At 46.6% G+C, this 14,871-nt stretch overlaps 1 protein-coding gene across 1 annotated transcript in view; it reads left to right on the top strand.

The window, feature by feature from the left end:
* The window catches only part of TP63 (tumor protein p63), an 81,250-nt gene that overhangs the window by 47,823 nt on the left and 18,556 nt on the right, over window positions 1-14,871 (top strand). The window contains exons 3-6 of the mRNA XM_054639240.2: window positions 11,890-12,076; window positions 13,781-13,896; window positions 14,192-14,301; window positions 14,536-14,672. Of these exons, the coding sequence (XP_054495215.2) occupies window positions 11,890-12,076; window positions 13,781-13,896; window positions 14,192-14,301; window positions 14,536-14,672 (550 nt within the window). The remainder of the gene's footprint in view (window positions 1-11,889; window positions 12,077-13,780; window positions 13,897-14,191; window positions 14,302-14,535; window positions 14,673-14,871) is intronic.

Below are 14,871 nucleotides of genomic sequence, written 5' to 3'. Positions count from 1 at the left end.
TGCAAATGAAGCAGTGCAGAGTAGTGAGGTCTGCAGGGACAAAGAGCTGTTTGGTGTTTTCCTTGGAAAGCTATCTTCAGGTTGTGGTTGCAAGGATTTGCATCTGAAGTCCACATTAATTCCTTTTATATTTCCAGTTAGATCATGCAGATGGCACTATTATCTGCGCTACCAAGTGAAATAAATCAATTGCTAGGTATTGAGAGACTTGATGTAATCTGTTTCCAATAATTTATAGATCTGTTGCTGTGTCATGGAGTATTTGGGTAGTCATTCCTTTGGAGTTTACCTAGCAGGCTTTTGTAGATCTGCCTGTGAAGTGCATCCAGCTCCATGCAAGCTTGTTTTATACACTTGTGCTTTCTTGCTGAAATTCCAAAGCAGCCTAAAAATCAGAGATCTGGACTATGCTGTGTCCAAGCCTTCCATTTCTTCTGTGGCATGTTACTGCACAATTCCCCTTGGCTTGCATGTTCACTGGGATGTGGTTTTACATTCTACTCTTAGGGGGCAGGAGATGCAAAACTGAAAATTAGTTATTTCTCTGAGGGGTAGGAAGGACTGCTGCTAACATTTTCTGACCTCATTGCAAGCCCTCCTACTTTTCTAAAGGCTGTTCTGTGGGGCCCCTTTTTTCCCTTTGCTGCAGTTGTACAGCTCCAGGGAGTATGAGACAAAATGAAGGAGTACCCCAAACCTGGCATGGGCTTGTTGATCTTCCTAGCAGAGAAGATGCCACAGCACTGACCTCACTGGCTGGCTGGAGGTGAGGTGCTGTGTTTTTGAGCAGGGAATGTCCTGATGGCTGCTGCAGCAGCTCTGCTGTGTTCCTCAGCATGGAACTTGATGAATTGTTTCCCACGGTACGTAGGAAAATCAAGGTCTCAGTTCAGTAAGGCACTTGAGTGAGTGCATAACCTCTAGCACGTGAATATTCCCAGTGAAATCTCTTGGGTTCTGTTGGAGTCAGCAAGGCTGCTCCCAACCTTAAAGGTAGGCATCTGCTTAAACACCTTGCTGAATCATGTCTTGACTTTGAAAGTAGGCTCAGGAGAAACCACATCAGTTGACTCAAGGACTGTGCTTAGCTAGGTCATTGAGGATGGAAGGAGAAGGCTGAGGAAGAAAATCTGGGTAAAATAGAGATCCCAGAACTCTGCAGATGCTGGTAATAGCTGACTTTCTTGCCATTCATCCCCAAAGCTTAATTGTATGAATAAAAGGTTTAAAGGTTTGACTTAGTCATTATTCATCCTAAATATTCTGGAGCTGCTGTCATGCTTTATTGACCTAAGATCTGAGTTACTGCATCTTTATGACTTGTTCAGTTAGGTTTAATTTTTGTCTTTCCTAATCCTTATGTTTTCACTGTGACTCAGATCTAGAGTGTGACCTCGTTGGGTCAGTAATTCCAGAAAACAGAGTGATGTTTGCAGAAATGATTTGGTTCAGTCTGGACTCTCTATTGCCTAGTAGAAGAAGAGGGCCCTTTTCTGCTAGTCTTCATTCATGGGAAGAACATTTGTTCCTGCTTGGTGTCTCTGTATGAGTTTGTTGCCTTGCTCACCATCCTGGACAGAAAAGCTTTTGCTGACTTTTCACTTTAATTATCAATGAAATGCTCGACAAGCAGGAGAACAATATTTGCATAGATGTAATTCTGGAAGTTGAGCGTAATGTGATCAGGAAATGGGACAGGCCCTGGCTGTTATCATGGAAGAGACTTGCTGGTACTTGCACTTAGCTTAAAATGTAATAAGATCTGACTCAGGCTAGTTTCCTGGACGTTAACAGAGAAGACTCAATGCCATTTTGGCAAGGGTCTGGCATTATCCTTTCTGCACAGGAACAAAAGAGATTTCTGGCGAATTCATACATTTGTTCTGAAAGGGCTTCTAACAGTGCACTGACGATTTAGAGGGAAATGGTGTCCCTTGGAGCAGAAAAGCAGGGGCGTGTGTGTGTGTGTTTTCAGGACTTTCTTTTTCTGAGCTAGAAGCCAAGGAACAAGGCGCTTGCGTGCTGTGCCAGTGAAATCTCCCTGGGAAGACATGATGCTACTTGCAAGGTATGCACAAGACAAGACCAGAGGCGCCGCAGTGCTTGATTACTGTCAAGGACTCAGTTGGAACTTGCCTTTGCTCTTTGGCCTGCAGCATTTATGTAGAAACTGGGGACGCTGCTGCTTGCTTCCAAAGCTTTGCCTTGATGGGTCCTGCCCACATCTAGGCAGGGAGGAAGGAGCGGGGGGGCTCAGAGCCTATGAAGTAAACAGGAAAATTACTCACCTTAATGATGCATTTCACTGGCATTGCCACTCTGAGAGCCTGTCAGATTTAATACTTTGTCTTCCCTTCCATTGCCTCCCATCGGTGTGATTAATAGTCTATTAGAAGGATGAAGTGGAGAGGTATCCACACCTTCCCTCAGGTGGAATAAACAGGAGGGGAAGCACAGTGAGTAGGAGAGAGGGGATCACCTTTGTCCATCTGAGCCATTTGGTCTTTGTTGAGAGTGCACATCCAGAAAAGCACTCATTTTCCTACTTGGTTGCTGGCCCCTTGATTTATTCCAGTTCACAGGTGAGCCCCTTGGCCTCCCAGTTAGCTACCAGCCCTGCTTCATGGGGTGCATTGGCCAGTTCCCCATCCAGAAACAGTCAGGGAGCAGTCCTGCACTTGGTCACAGCACAACAGCCATAGCTCTCTAGGAAGGCAAGGGAAAAAAAATTATTTGTATGTGAAGTTCTTCAGGGATTGTTTGCCCTTTTTGCAGAGTACATTGGATCTGAAACCTAAGTTCAAGAAAGAACAAATAGGATAGAAAATGTACCTGGGTAAATGTGTTTAGTATGAGAGGTCACAAGACACTAAACCTGTTTTTATCTTGGAATTGCTTGAACTTTCTTCCCTGTATCAGAATGAATGTGCAAAGACTGGTTTGCATCTCCTGTGACCCTGTCCGTGCCCCAGCTAGGAAGCTGGGCCAGCATTTGACGTAAATACTCTTACCCTCACAACGTGCTGACCCTGTGGTATTTTACAAGTAGGCCAGTCCTTTGGCATGAGCCAGAATTTGGGTGGAAATCTGTAACCATCTAGTAAAGTGTCCTGCTTCCCAGGGTGTTGAATGGCTGGTGCAGTCTGTGGCACGGTGCCTGATAGTTCTGAGCCTGACTCTGACACTAATGTGCAGGCTTAGGATGTTGCTGATTGAAAAGATGATGTTGCCAGACTAACTTTGTTGTTGTTTGTTGTTTTTTTTTTTAATGTGTTCTCTTGTCCAGCTTGGCTTCCCTCTGGTGTAACAGATACTGTACAAGTGACTCATTCACTTTCCTCTGAGTTATTAATGAAATCCCCTTATTTGCAGATGGAGGAACTAAAAGGAGTTTTGTACTAACATCTTACATTGGGCATTTGCTTGTACCCTGCTTCTTCCCCTGATCTTTAGCTGCTGTGGAACTACCTGAATCTGTGGCTGTGTCACAAATTGCAGTGACAATCTATCTACTATCTACTCTCTATGGGGCTGCAAGATCTGACCTGCTTGTTTGGGACTTCTACTGCCGACTCATGCTTTTGAAAGCAGGTTAGAAATGGTGGGAGCAGATTAATTTTGGAGAGCTTCGGGATTTTTGCTTTGCTGTTTACTTTTTCTTAATTGAGCAACCTTTATGTATAGCTGTGCTTCTTCCCTCATGGTTGAGTTCATCACCCTTTGACTTTCAGCAGGGGACAAAAGTGACAGGGAGATGCACTAAAAATTGGTGTCTGGTTACTCCTGACAATGTTTCCTCTAGCTGATTAGAGTTTTTGGAGTTTGGCTGGTAGGATGGAGCATGCTGCAACACGCAAACTTGAATGGGATCTGGGAGGCTAATAGGAAACACTCAGCAGCTTTCCTCTTTGGCTGAGCCTGGAACATGTGACTCTAAGAAAGTTGAATCCCCCACACCAAGCTAGGAGGAGGTTTGAAATGGCCAACCTGGACTTCAAATGAAGTAGTCCATGAGCAGAACAGGTTCTGGTGCTCAGTATCAGAGGCCAAGGCATGTGAGTCAGGGGCAGTATGTGATGGGGAGGTTTTGCTGTTGGGAGCCTGCATATGTTCTTTTCAGCTCATTTCTGGAGTCCTTTGTAATGGAAGTCAGATTTTCATTAAAATACAGGTTGAATCAGATCTTAAATTCAGGTTTGAGCTCACAAATTCCCTTACACAGAGGCACATTGGCTTGAGCAGGCGGTGCATAACAGTGCTACCAAAAATTAAGCATATGCTGAAGATTTTTTTTACTAAATCAAGTCCTGGAGGTTTTTGCCTGCAGCATTGGAGTATACATTCTGGTGTAATGAGTAGAATTGCCTGGAAGGACTATTGCTGGTTATGTCACTGTTGCAGTGTTCAGCTGCTCTGATACTTGAGGTCATACAATCAACTTAGTTTCATGTAGGCAAACATGTGGTCATATGTGTACTGTCCACTCACTTGCATTACCTGCAAGCAGGTGAGTGTATTTTATAGAGATGCAAATATTTGTAACTTCAGTGTAGTGCTTTGCTAGCAGTGGGTTACCCTCTTGCTAGGAGGATGTGAAGTAGCCAAGTGTCTTTGAGAGTAGCAGGCCTGTAGAAGGAGGGAAAAAATGCAATTATCCATAAATCTGCTTTGGCAATCACTGTAATGATTAAAAATTTTGCTTTTGAGTTTTGTTGCCATACTAATTAATTCTTAATAATTGAAGTGGATGTTTTCCAGATCCAATATTAAGTAATACTTTAGACTAACGTTGATCACCCCTCACTATTCTGCTGAAATTTAACACATCATAGCCTGTAGGTGAGTTTGGGTAGAATGAGAGTGAACCTCCTATAGTGTGTGTTTCTTAATGTTGTATTTTCTGTGGTAGGCAAATAGGTTGCTAATTTGTTGTGCATTCATAGTGGAGAATTAGCTGGCAGATGTAGATATTGAGGACGATGTTCAGCATCAGATCAGCTTGCCTTTCAGCAGATTTGCTGTCATTTCATACTTCTACCTCAAAAAGTCTCTGCTGCAGAGCAATCTATTGGAAATGTAAATTACTAGGCATTGTTAGCATCTGAAACTTGTTTGCTACTGCTGAAGTTTTGATTTAGAAACTGGCAGAGAAACTGGATACAATACACATGCAGTGTGTGAGCTGGGTGCACAAGCTAAGGCCATTTTACTGCAGGAGTCTAAATGATTTTGGTTTTTAAATAAATTAATTTCAAAAATATTTAAATCATAGACTAGCAAAGGAAGGGAACTCAAAACCAAAGAGTAAAGCCTTCCTTTACACCTATCACTTTGTATCAAAAAATGTATAAAGCTTGCCTCCAAAGTTTTCCATTTTTCCATTCCATCAAGAGATTTTTTCCTCTTGATACAGGATACTTTTTAGTTGATTCTTTGTTGTTGTTGTTTGTTTTTAGAATGGTTTTCAAGCTGAACCTCAAGAGGTTTTCATTTGTTGATGAAGTAAGTCTGTAGATCTGCAACTGAAATGTAAAAGCTGCCATATGTAAAGGTTTCATAGTGCAAAAGCAGTATGGGAAGTTATCAGTGTTACTTCTGTTACTATCGTGGCTTTGCTGACAGTGTTAGGGAGCAGTGGTACATCCTGATGGAGGCAGTTTTGAATTAAAACCCCTGGGGAGCCTCAAGTGAGATGCTGAATATTATCTTTATTATTCTAAAGATGTGAGAGACTCTAGTAGATGCTGTCAATTCAGTATTTTTGGGAATTCCAGGGGGTGTTCTGTACCATGTCCAGGTGTGCATGTCCCCTTTTCATCCCGCCCTGCGAGTCGGGGTGTGTTGGCAGGCGGTGGGGCCGGGCAGTGCTGCTCACAGGGAGCTCCTGCGGGCAGGGCAGCGCGGAGCTGTCAGTGTGCCAAGGCCAGAGGTGGCTGTGCCTCTGCAGAGGGGCAGAGCTGCTGTTCCCCGTCCCTGCCCTGCGGTGGGACAGGGCCGGGGCGGCTCGGGGGCCGTGCAGGAGCAGCTCGGGGGCCGCTCAGGGCCGGGGCGGCTCGGGGGCCGCTCAGGGCCGGGGCGGCTCGGGGGCCGTGCAGGAGCAGCTCGGGGGCCGCTCAGGGCCGGAGCAGCTCGGGGGCCGCTCAGGGCCGGAGCAGTTCGGGGGCTGTGCAGGAGCAGCTCGGGGGCCGCTCAGGGCCGGAGCAGCTCGGGGGCCGCTCAGCGCGATGCCCGCGGCCGGGAGCGGCTCCTGAATCCCTGTCCGCAGGCTACGTTTCTGCGCTCTCCTCCCTGCCACCCCTCCCCTTGCCCGTTTACCTAAGCAGGTCAGCACACACACGCGCGCACCCATATATTTATTTTTTCGCTAAGGTTTGCAGGCGCAGCAGCTGCCGGCTGGGAGTGCCGCCCGCCCCGGGCACCCCGCGCTGCCCGTGCCCGCTGCCCGTGCCCGCTGCCCGGCGCTGTGCGCGGCGCTCCGGGCCCCGCACACCCGTGGCTCGCTCGCTACCCCCGGGCGCGGGGGGATGCGGGGCCCACCTGCCTGATGTCAACATCCCGGCGGGCGAGGCCAGCAGGAATGTGCCGCTCCCCGCCCGGCGCAGGTAATTAATCCCCGCGACTGACAGGTGGCAACAGGCGGCCCTTGGCTGCGGCTCCCGGGGAAAAGCGCTCGGAGGAAGGATTTTAATAACTCATCAGCGCCGTTCGTGAGCGCCTGGAGAGGCGGTGGGGACGGGGAGGGGGCAGGAGAGCCCCAGGGGAAAATGAAGTTTAAGTCTTTGCGAAGGCGAACGCCCTTGGGTGATTCACTGCCCTTCCTCAAGAGGGAAAAGTGTGACATGGTTTTTCCTTTGCCCCGGGGTAGAGAAATTTGGTAAATGCCTGCAAAGCACTGGTGGGGCAGCATCAGCATCCCCTCCTGCTCCCGTGCTCCGAGAGCTTCCCTTGCAGATAGGGGATGCTCGCAGGGTGTGCCTGGTGCCCGGGGCTGTGTGGCTGGGGGTTGTTGCCACACCTGGTAGATCTGTGTTACTGGACCTGTTGGCCGTGCCCATCCATGGTTTGAATGCCAGCTATGCCCACTAGCAGCAAGCTGTCTGCTTTTCTCTGGAGCCTGGTGGGACAGAGGACTTCAAACTGAAGCTGTAACAAGTCAGCTCACAAGCCTTGTGGTTACGGTTATGCTGAGCTGAAGGTTAAATCTGGAAGGTGTCGATGTGTGCATCACTCCTCTTTCACTGAGTGTCCTCTGGGTACAAGTTGGTTCCTAAGGGTGTGTGTGCATGTGCACACGTATGTTTGACGTGCCCCCACACGCTCCCAGCAGCTTTTTGTAAATGAAAAGTTAAATCATGGTCAAGCATAGCAAAAATGTTTAAAGTGGTTGTGTAAATGTCACTTTTTGTTCTTAGTTGGTAGCTTCCTTTCTTCCCACTGCCTTTTGTTCTCCTAAATAATTAAAACATGTTCAAATTATTTTCTATTTCTTTGTGACTCTCCTTGTTTTCACCTGTGAATACTTCGGTGCAGATAGCTATTCCATTCCCACTCTTCTAACCTGTTCTTTTTTTCCCCTTCTTAGGGAGTTAATTTGGTAGGGGAGAAAGCATAGCTGATTGACAGCTTTGAAAACATCAAGTAAAATGAATCTAGTTAACTGAGTTGAACTAAAACATGACTGCTTGAAAGAAGCTTGCAAAAGATTTGAAAGACCTGTTGATATGAGCAGGAGGGGTTTCAGGGAGCTGTAATGCCTTAAGCCAACCTCTGGGATCACCTTCAAGCTGACATCTATCAGCATTTGTAGAGCTGACTGAACCCCACTCCTTTTAAAGATTTAGGAGCCTTAATCCCTCTGCTGGATCAGATGGTAAAACAGATATTAGAGGTAGATTTCGAAAGTAGTGTTTGGGGGATTTCACTGCATCAGAGTTTTGCAGAGGAATTGAGTACTCAGTAAAAAGCCATTGTGGCTTGTATTACATTGAGCACTTCCTTTCAGGAGACTACAGTCCCTTCTAGCAAAAATTCTCCATTTGAGAGTCAAGAAGTGTTTTGTTTTTGCCTTTCAACTCTTTGTTGACACACCTTCAGTAGAAGGGGCTTACTAAGAAATCAGACAGGTGTTGCCTGATGGTAGCTGGTGTGTGTATTGTGATACTGAATTACCAGCCAGGGTGCCAAGAGTGGGTAATACAGTATGTCTGCACAGGCAGGTGGGGAGAGCAGAGCTGCAGGCACTGGAACATTTGCATCTTTCATTTTAAAATGTATTATTAAGCAAAATGCTAAATTTCTGACAGGCAGCAGTCAAACTCCAAGGAAAAGTCCAATGCCAAAGCTCTTTCCTCTCCCTCTTGAGTAGATAGCACATTTTCAGGCTCAGCTCTTTTGTTTTAAATGGCTTTCACGTCTGTACTCTGGTGGAAGTGGTGCTGCACTCCTCAGGCTCCTCACAGCTTTGTTCCTACTGCTAGATAATGGTTGTTGTCATCTTGTGACCTGATAGGCTTTTTGTTTGGTCAAACTCATTTTTTATATTGCTACTCCTAATTAACTTAGTTTTCCTGCTCAAGTGTGTTGATTAATAGTCATGCTTTGGGTTTCTGGGAATTGCTCACGATCTTAGCCCTCATACAGTGAGTGTCAGTTCACAGCAAAATGGTGAGCAGGGGGACGGTCACCTCCTGCAGGGTGGGGTGGGGTGGCACCACTGAGGAGCAGCACCTGTGCCAAGAGGATGATCCTTGCTTTCAGGCACCATCTGAGTGCACAGGCAGCTTCTACCTTGGGTTTTCTTTCTGAAGTGCCTTTGCTTTGAAATCTATATACAATATCCTGTCTTCCTCTGTGGATATAGCGACTATCACTGATCCAGGACGAAGTCACTATGACCTAGTTGCTGGCATCTATTTATGCCAGTAAATGGCTGTGCATCAGGTTACTCCTGGTTGCAGCAAAGTTGGCGGGGTGGGGAAACTCAAGCCCGTCTCTGTCTGACAGCAGGTACCCCGTGGACAGATTTACACCGGTGTTAAATGACTGTCCCTTCAGTGATTACACGCTCACAGGCAGCTGTGCCTGGGGTAGATGTGAAATCATGGCTCTGCGCCATTTCCCCAAGCCCTGTGCAGTGCCTGTGAGGCTTGAACTCCTCTTGCAGTCAGGTGACAAAAAGGCAGCTCAGCCCCCATTGCCTCTTTTGACTCTGCCGGGCACTGTCACTAAATCTTCCCACGTCCTGACTGTGCTCTGAGGCAGAGGTGGGCTCCTGGGTACCTCCTCTCCTGACATGCCAAGTTCAAGTTGTTGGCTAGAACCTGCAGCTCTTGAGTCTGCCCTGCATTTCTTTGTTGGATGGGCTTGTTCATCATAACCCATTAACTCTTGGCTGTTTGCTTTCTGTGAATTTGGGGTGTAGGTCCAATGCCTTCCTTGCTGATTGTAGCCAAAGGGGTCCAGCAGTTGGGGTGCCAAAGGGTGGATGAAGAGCAGATCCCTGTCTCTGCTCACAGAGGGGCTGTGCTGTCTGATCACAAGCCTCAGTATTTGTGCTGGTTTTGTGTACATCTCAGTCCTTCTGAAAGCAGTGATTTTTGGTTTTCCCCTTCCTTGTAACCCCAGCTTTCCGTCTTTGAAGATACTATATGTAAAATTACAGTCAGCACCAGGAGTCCTGATCAGTGACTGAGGGTGTGTATCTCTTTCCATTTGTTCAATTCTCTGGATGCCTGCAGACACTGGACACGTTGCCTCCTGGCATATGCCATGCCCTCTGTGCACCCCTGCTCTTCAATATTTATCTTTGCATTTCAGCCCATCACCTTTGGGTGCCCAATTCTTTATGCTTCAGTGATGTTAAGGCATCCAAGTGATTAGTTGGCTTTTTGAGATTTTTGAGGCTTTCTGTCCTTGAAATCTTCACAGTGCTATGAGCAAACTGATGTGTTGAAGAAAACCGTGCTTTACAAGTTTTCTTCCTTTTTAAATATAAGCGATTCTTTTTCTACTTCTTGAGATGGAAAGACAACATGGTGAGCTCACTCTTACCTTCAGTAAGGAATTGCTTTTTAATTAAAAAACAATAAGGAATTTCAGGTTTAAAAGATGTATGATACAAATCACCATCTAGATGTGTTTCGCAACTTTTTTTTTTGTAATTGTTTGGCATGTTCCCTGTTTCCGCAGGCTGGGTAAATCCTTTGTGGGCTTAATCTCTAGCCTGCAGGCACATAAAATACATTGCACAATTTGGCCTTTGCATTTTAAAGAAATCTTTTTTTGTATCTTAAATACCTGTAGCATCTTTTCTGCCACATGGCAGGATGGTGTTGAGTGAGGAGGGAAGGGACTGGCTTGGCTTATGTTTAATCCCTCTCTCCTACCCAGTGTCTCTTGCAAGTTTGGTTTTTCCTATGTTAGCAGTGTGTACACTCTGAAATGCAAATAATCCCCGACTATCACTAGCTAATCCTTTTCCTGCTGCATCATCTGCCACCCACCCTTGCACGCTCTGGCTCTCCCTGTCCCAGTGGGTCCATGGCCACAGGGTGCTCCTGACCAGTATGAACCTGTCACTGCTGTGTTTGAACAGCTGGGAATGGGGCTCTATTGGCCCAGGGCTCCTAGAGACCTTTTCCTGTGAGGAAACAACCACCTTGGGGCTTTCACTTTTCTTTGTCTGCAAGAGCTGAGGACATGGAGATGGGGAAATGCCAGCAATTCCTGTGGGCTAGGTTGTTACAGGGAGAGATCTGCACTCAAAAATGACTGAATACCAGGAGAAAACTGAATGCCTCTGGAGCAAGGTTCTGAAAAACCTGCTGTGTTTTGGAACAGCCTTACACAGGAGAGGAGACTAGACAGTCTCCTTCATGGGAGATATCCAGCAAAATGGGTTTACATTCTACAATACTGAACCACTTGGGAGTAAGCAGATGCCTTTATTTTGGTGAGGGATTTTGAAAAGAAACCACCAACTTCAACCTTGATTTTTTGCTGAGTTAAGGTTTCCAGATGTCAACACACTCCATGAAAATGCTGCATTAGTTTACTGTTGTAGTGGAGAACATCTTAAGAGAAATCCAATATGCTCCAAATTAGCACAGTGAATAAGAGCATCTTGTTCTGTTCCAAGCTCATTGCATGGGCACAACCTCCCTTTTGGAGCCAGCTGCTGGGTTATGCTCTAGGTTTTGATCACTGTGGGCTGGTCTTTGGGCTGCTCAACTCTTGTGGCCTTTAAAAAACAAAACACTGGATTTTATTTACCTCATTTTTGGATGTAATGATTTGAGTTCAGAAGTGAGGGGATTACTACAGAGATGTAGGAGATGATTTTAAAAGATGGCTGAAATGTCAAACTTGGTATAACTCTCAAATTGATCAGGGTGTTGTTTTCGAGTACTGTTCAGTTCCACGGTTGGTGTTTTTATTTAATCCCTCTGCAAGAGTAGGAGGGCTTCTTAGAAAACAGGATGAAACACTTTTATGTCTGTGGTTTTGAGTGCTTCCAGGATTACAGGATGCTGTGAAAAGAATAGCATCTGTTTTGTTAGGTGGGTGTTGGGTGTCCTTTGCAAGAGGGAGTGTGTGCCCAAGAGAAATAAAGGCTTTATTTGTTCGAGTAAATGAAGTGCTCTTTATCTGAAGATTTCTGCCTTTGGGGAAGCTAGGATGTAGATTTATGCTCTGCTATTTTACAGCAGGTAAAGGTCTAGGAGTTTTGTCATTTCTCTGGAAGCATGGTTGTTGTACAAACAAATGCAGTGCCTGTGCACCAGTGGCTGGTGCTTTCAGTTACATGTACAAAGCCATCTCCATGTTCCTGGTGTGTGCCTTCATCCCTAGCTGAACTTCTGACTCTCTTTTGCTCTGTTCCCCATTCAGTATTCCACCGAACTGAAAAAGCTGTACTGCCAGATCGCCAAGACATGTCCCATCCAGATCAAAGTGATGACCCCACCGCCTCAGGGAGCTGTCATCAGGGCTATGCCAGTCTACAAGAAAGCTGAGCACGTCACTGAAGTGGTCAAACGCTGCCCGAACCACGAGCTGAGCCGGGAGTTCAACGAGGGTAAGGAGGGCAGTGCTGTGCTGGCAGTCCCTCTGCAGAGCTACTTGGCTGATGAGCAGCCACTGAGGGATGTGACAGCAGCTTCAGAGCAAACCTTCTGGAAACAGACCTCCCTGTGACACCTTGTGCAGCTTTTTATTTCCTGTGCTTGGCAGGAAGGATCATGCCATCAATGCTTTAGCTGTCCCTGTGCACGCTCGTCCTTGGGAGGAAAGCACTGAAATAAACCTCGTGCCTGCCCAGGTCGGATGGATGTCTGTCCCCGTGGCAGGCACTGCCCCTCTGGCAGCCCTTCTCTGCTCTGCTTTTGCTCCTGCAATGAGAAGCAGCTGTTCTTGTGCTCAGGAATGAGCTTCCATGTGGCTGGGACAGGGATCTAGTAACAGGATGCAATATCATCTCCATCCTTAATCCATGCCTCAGAGACGGAGGGGCTGTTTATCTCTGGCAGGGAAATGCTAAGTGCCAGCATCAACTGTAGGGAACGTTCTTCTACATGTAACACTCCCAGTTCAGTATAAATGTTTTAATCTTTTACTTGCTTCTCCTCATGATGGTGAAGTAGCAGCTGTTTTTAAAATGTCCTTTGGTTTTCTGCAAGCTCACGGGCTGGGTTCCATTTTGCCTTGGTCATTTAAGTTCACGTAAGTTCAGATGAGCATCTGTTTTATTCTACATACATTATTTATCTCCTACTGTAAAAAAACCCGGTTGGTGTCAGTTAGCAGCATGTCTTAGGAGTCTGGATCCCATTGCTGGTTACAGTGCAGCCAGATAGACAAGCCCCAGAAATAAGCAAGGACTTGTGAGTGTAAAATTAGAGTGGAGCAAGACAGTTCTTCAAAATGGTTTTTTATATTAAAAAGTGCTTTTCTGATAGGACTGGATTTATTGAGGTTTGACACCATTCAATAATGATGTTTTAAGAAAGAATTTATAGGATTTTTTTCCTTATTCTGAAATAATTATTTCTGTAGAAATAGGCTGTATTTTGAGTAGGAAATGAACAGTTAATACCCAGAACAAATTCTTCAGATGAACCCATAGCAGGCTCCTCTCCTTAGAATTTAGTTGCATGTTGTAGAAACACTAAAGATAATTTGTAGGAAGGAAGCTTTTAATTATTGGATAGTGGCCTAGGAACCAAGAAGATCATGTTCCCTTCTGCTGCTGCTGTAAGCAAGCATGATTTTTCAAGCTGACTATTAATTAAATGCATATTTCTTTTGCTTCTTGGTTCTTTTTTTTTAAGGCTTAAGACTAATGAAAGGGAGCAGAAGAGGGCTAGCAACTGATAGGAAAATGAGTAGGAATTGAGACTTGAAGTAATTTGCTTTGTATATGCATTAGAGGGAGGAAAATAAAGGCTTTCAGCTGGTGTGAAAATCCAGCAGGAGTTATCTGCTGGAAGAACTGCTGTGAGCTGCCATTCAGTTCACATTTTGGCTCACTTCTTCTGGGATCTTGGGAAGCCCTTGTTCAAGTTTAGCCACAGGTGTCCAGAGTGAGCTTGGGAAAGCCTGTGTTGCCTTTGGTGTCTGGCAGCAGGGATCTTGGGAAGGGATGCTTCAAGGGCTGAGAGGCACCTGTGTGTGCTCTGATGGACCTCTGGGGCCACATGCATCTCCCTTGATGGTAGATCTTACCACCCTGTGCATGATCTTACTGAACAGTCTCTTGTTTTTTTCCTCTTTGCCTTTGCAGGGCAGATTGCACCTCCCAGCCACCTGATCAGAGTGGAAGGGAACAGCCATGCCCAGTATGTAGAAGACCCCATCACTGGGAGGCAGAGTGTGCTGGTCCCCTATGAGCCACCCCAGGTATGTTGTGAGCTCGAGCTGGTGCCATCCTGGCATGCAAGGGTTGGGGGTTGTAACCCTGATCAAAGGAGTTGGGATCTTGGGCTTTCCCTATCCTCATCACAATGAATCCCTTCTTCCTTTCTGTCAGAAATGAGCTGTGAAACCCTCCTTATCCCTTTTAAGGAAGCTTTGTACTGGGGGCCTATTTCATGCTGGTCCACTTGCAGCCCAGCTTGGGAAACGCAAGAGGAGGGCTTGGAAAAAGCAGAGCTTTCCATCCACCACCTCTTCCTCTCCACCTTTGTCTCACCAGGTCGGTACTGAGTTCACCACAGTCTTGTACAACTTCATGTGCAACAGCAGCTGCGTTGGCGGGATGAACCGCCGCCCAATCCTTATCATTGTGACCCTGGAAACCAGAGAGTAAGTTGTGCATCATGACTGTAACCTTTCTGGCTCCTCTTCCACTTAGGACAGCATTCCATATCCTTAGAACAGCGGAATTCAAGGGGCTGTAGGATATTTTTTAGATCTCTGCAGCTGGGAGTTGCCCAGCGCTTGGGAAATGGCAGGTGCAGAGTGTGGTGTGGCATTGAGGAGAGCTGCTGGCCTGTGTCTGAGATGCCAGCTGATGTTTCCCCTCACCTCTGTTCGCAGTGGGCAGGTCTTGGGCCGGCGGTGTTTCGAAGCCCGTATCTGTGCTTGCCCAGGCAGAGACCGCAAGGCAGACGAGGACAGCATCCGCAAGCAGCAAGTGTCCGACAGCACAAAGAATGGTGATGGTACGAAGCGCCGTAAGTAGCTGCACAGCTGGGCAGAGGGGGCTGTCTCTGGGTGCTTGTGCCACAGGGACAGAGTGGTGCTGTGCATGGCCTTGCAGGCAGGAGGGCATTAGGGATCTGTTCTCCCAGGGTGAATCAGCCTAGAAATTGAGCTGGTGTTCACAAAGCAGTGTTTGACAGTCTGGGTGTGTGGGCTCCCTTGCAGCATTGC

Source organism: Agelaius phoeniceus, chromosome 10, assembly GCF_051311805.1.
Source record: "Agelaius phoeniceus isolate bAgePho1 chromosome 10, bAgePho1.hap1, whole genome shotgun sequence".
NCBI classification, from domain to species: Eukaryota; Metazoa; Chordata; class Aves; order Passeriformes; family Icteridae; genus Agelaius; species Agelaius phoeniceus.
Note: the sequence above shows the minus strand (reverse complement) of the source record. Positions and strands in the feature narration are given on the sequence as shown.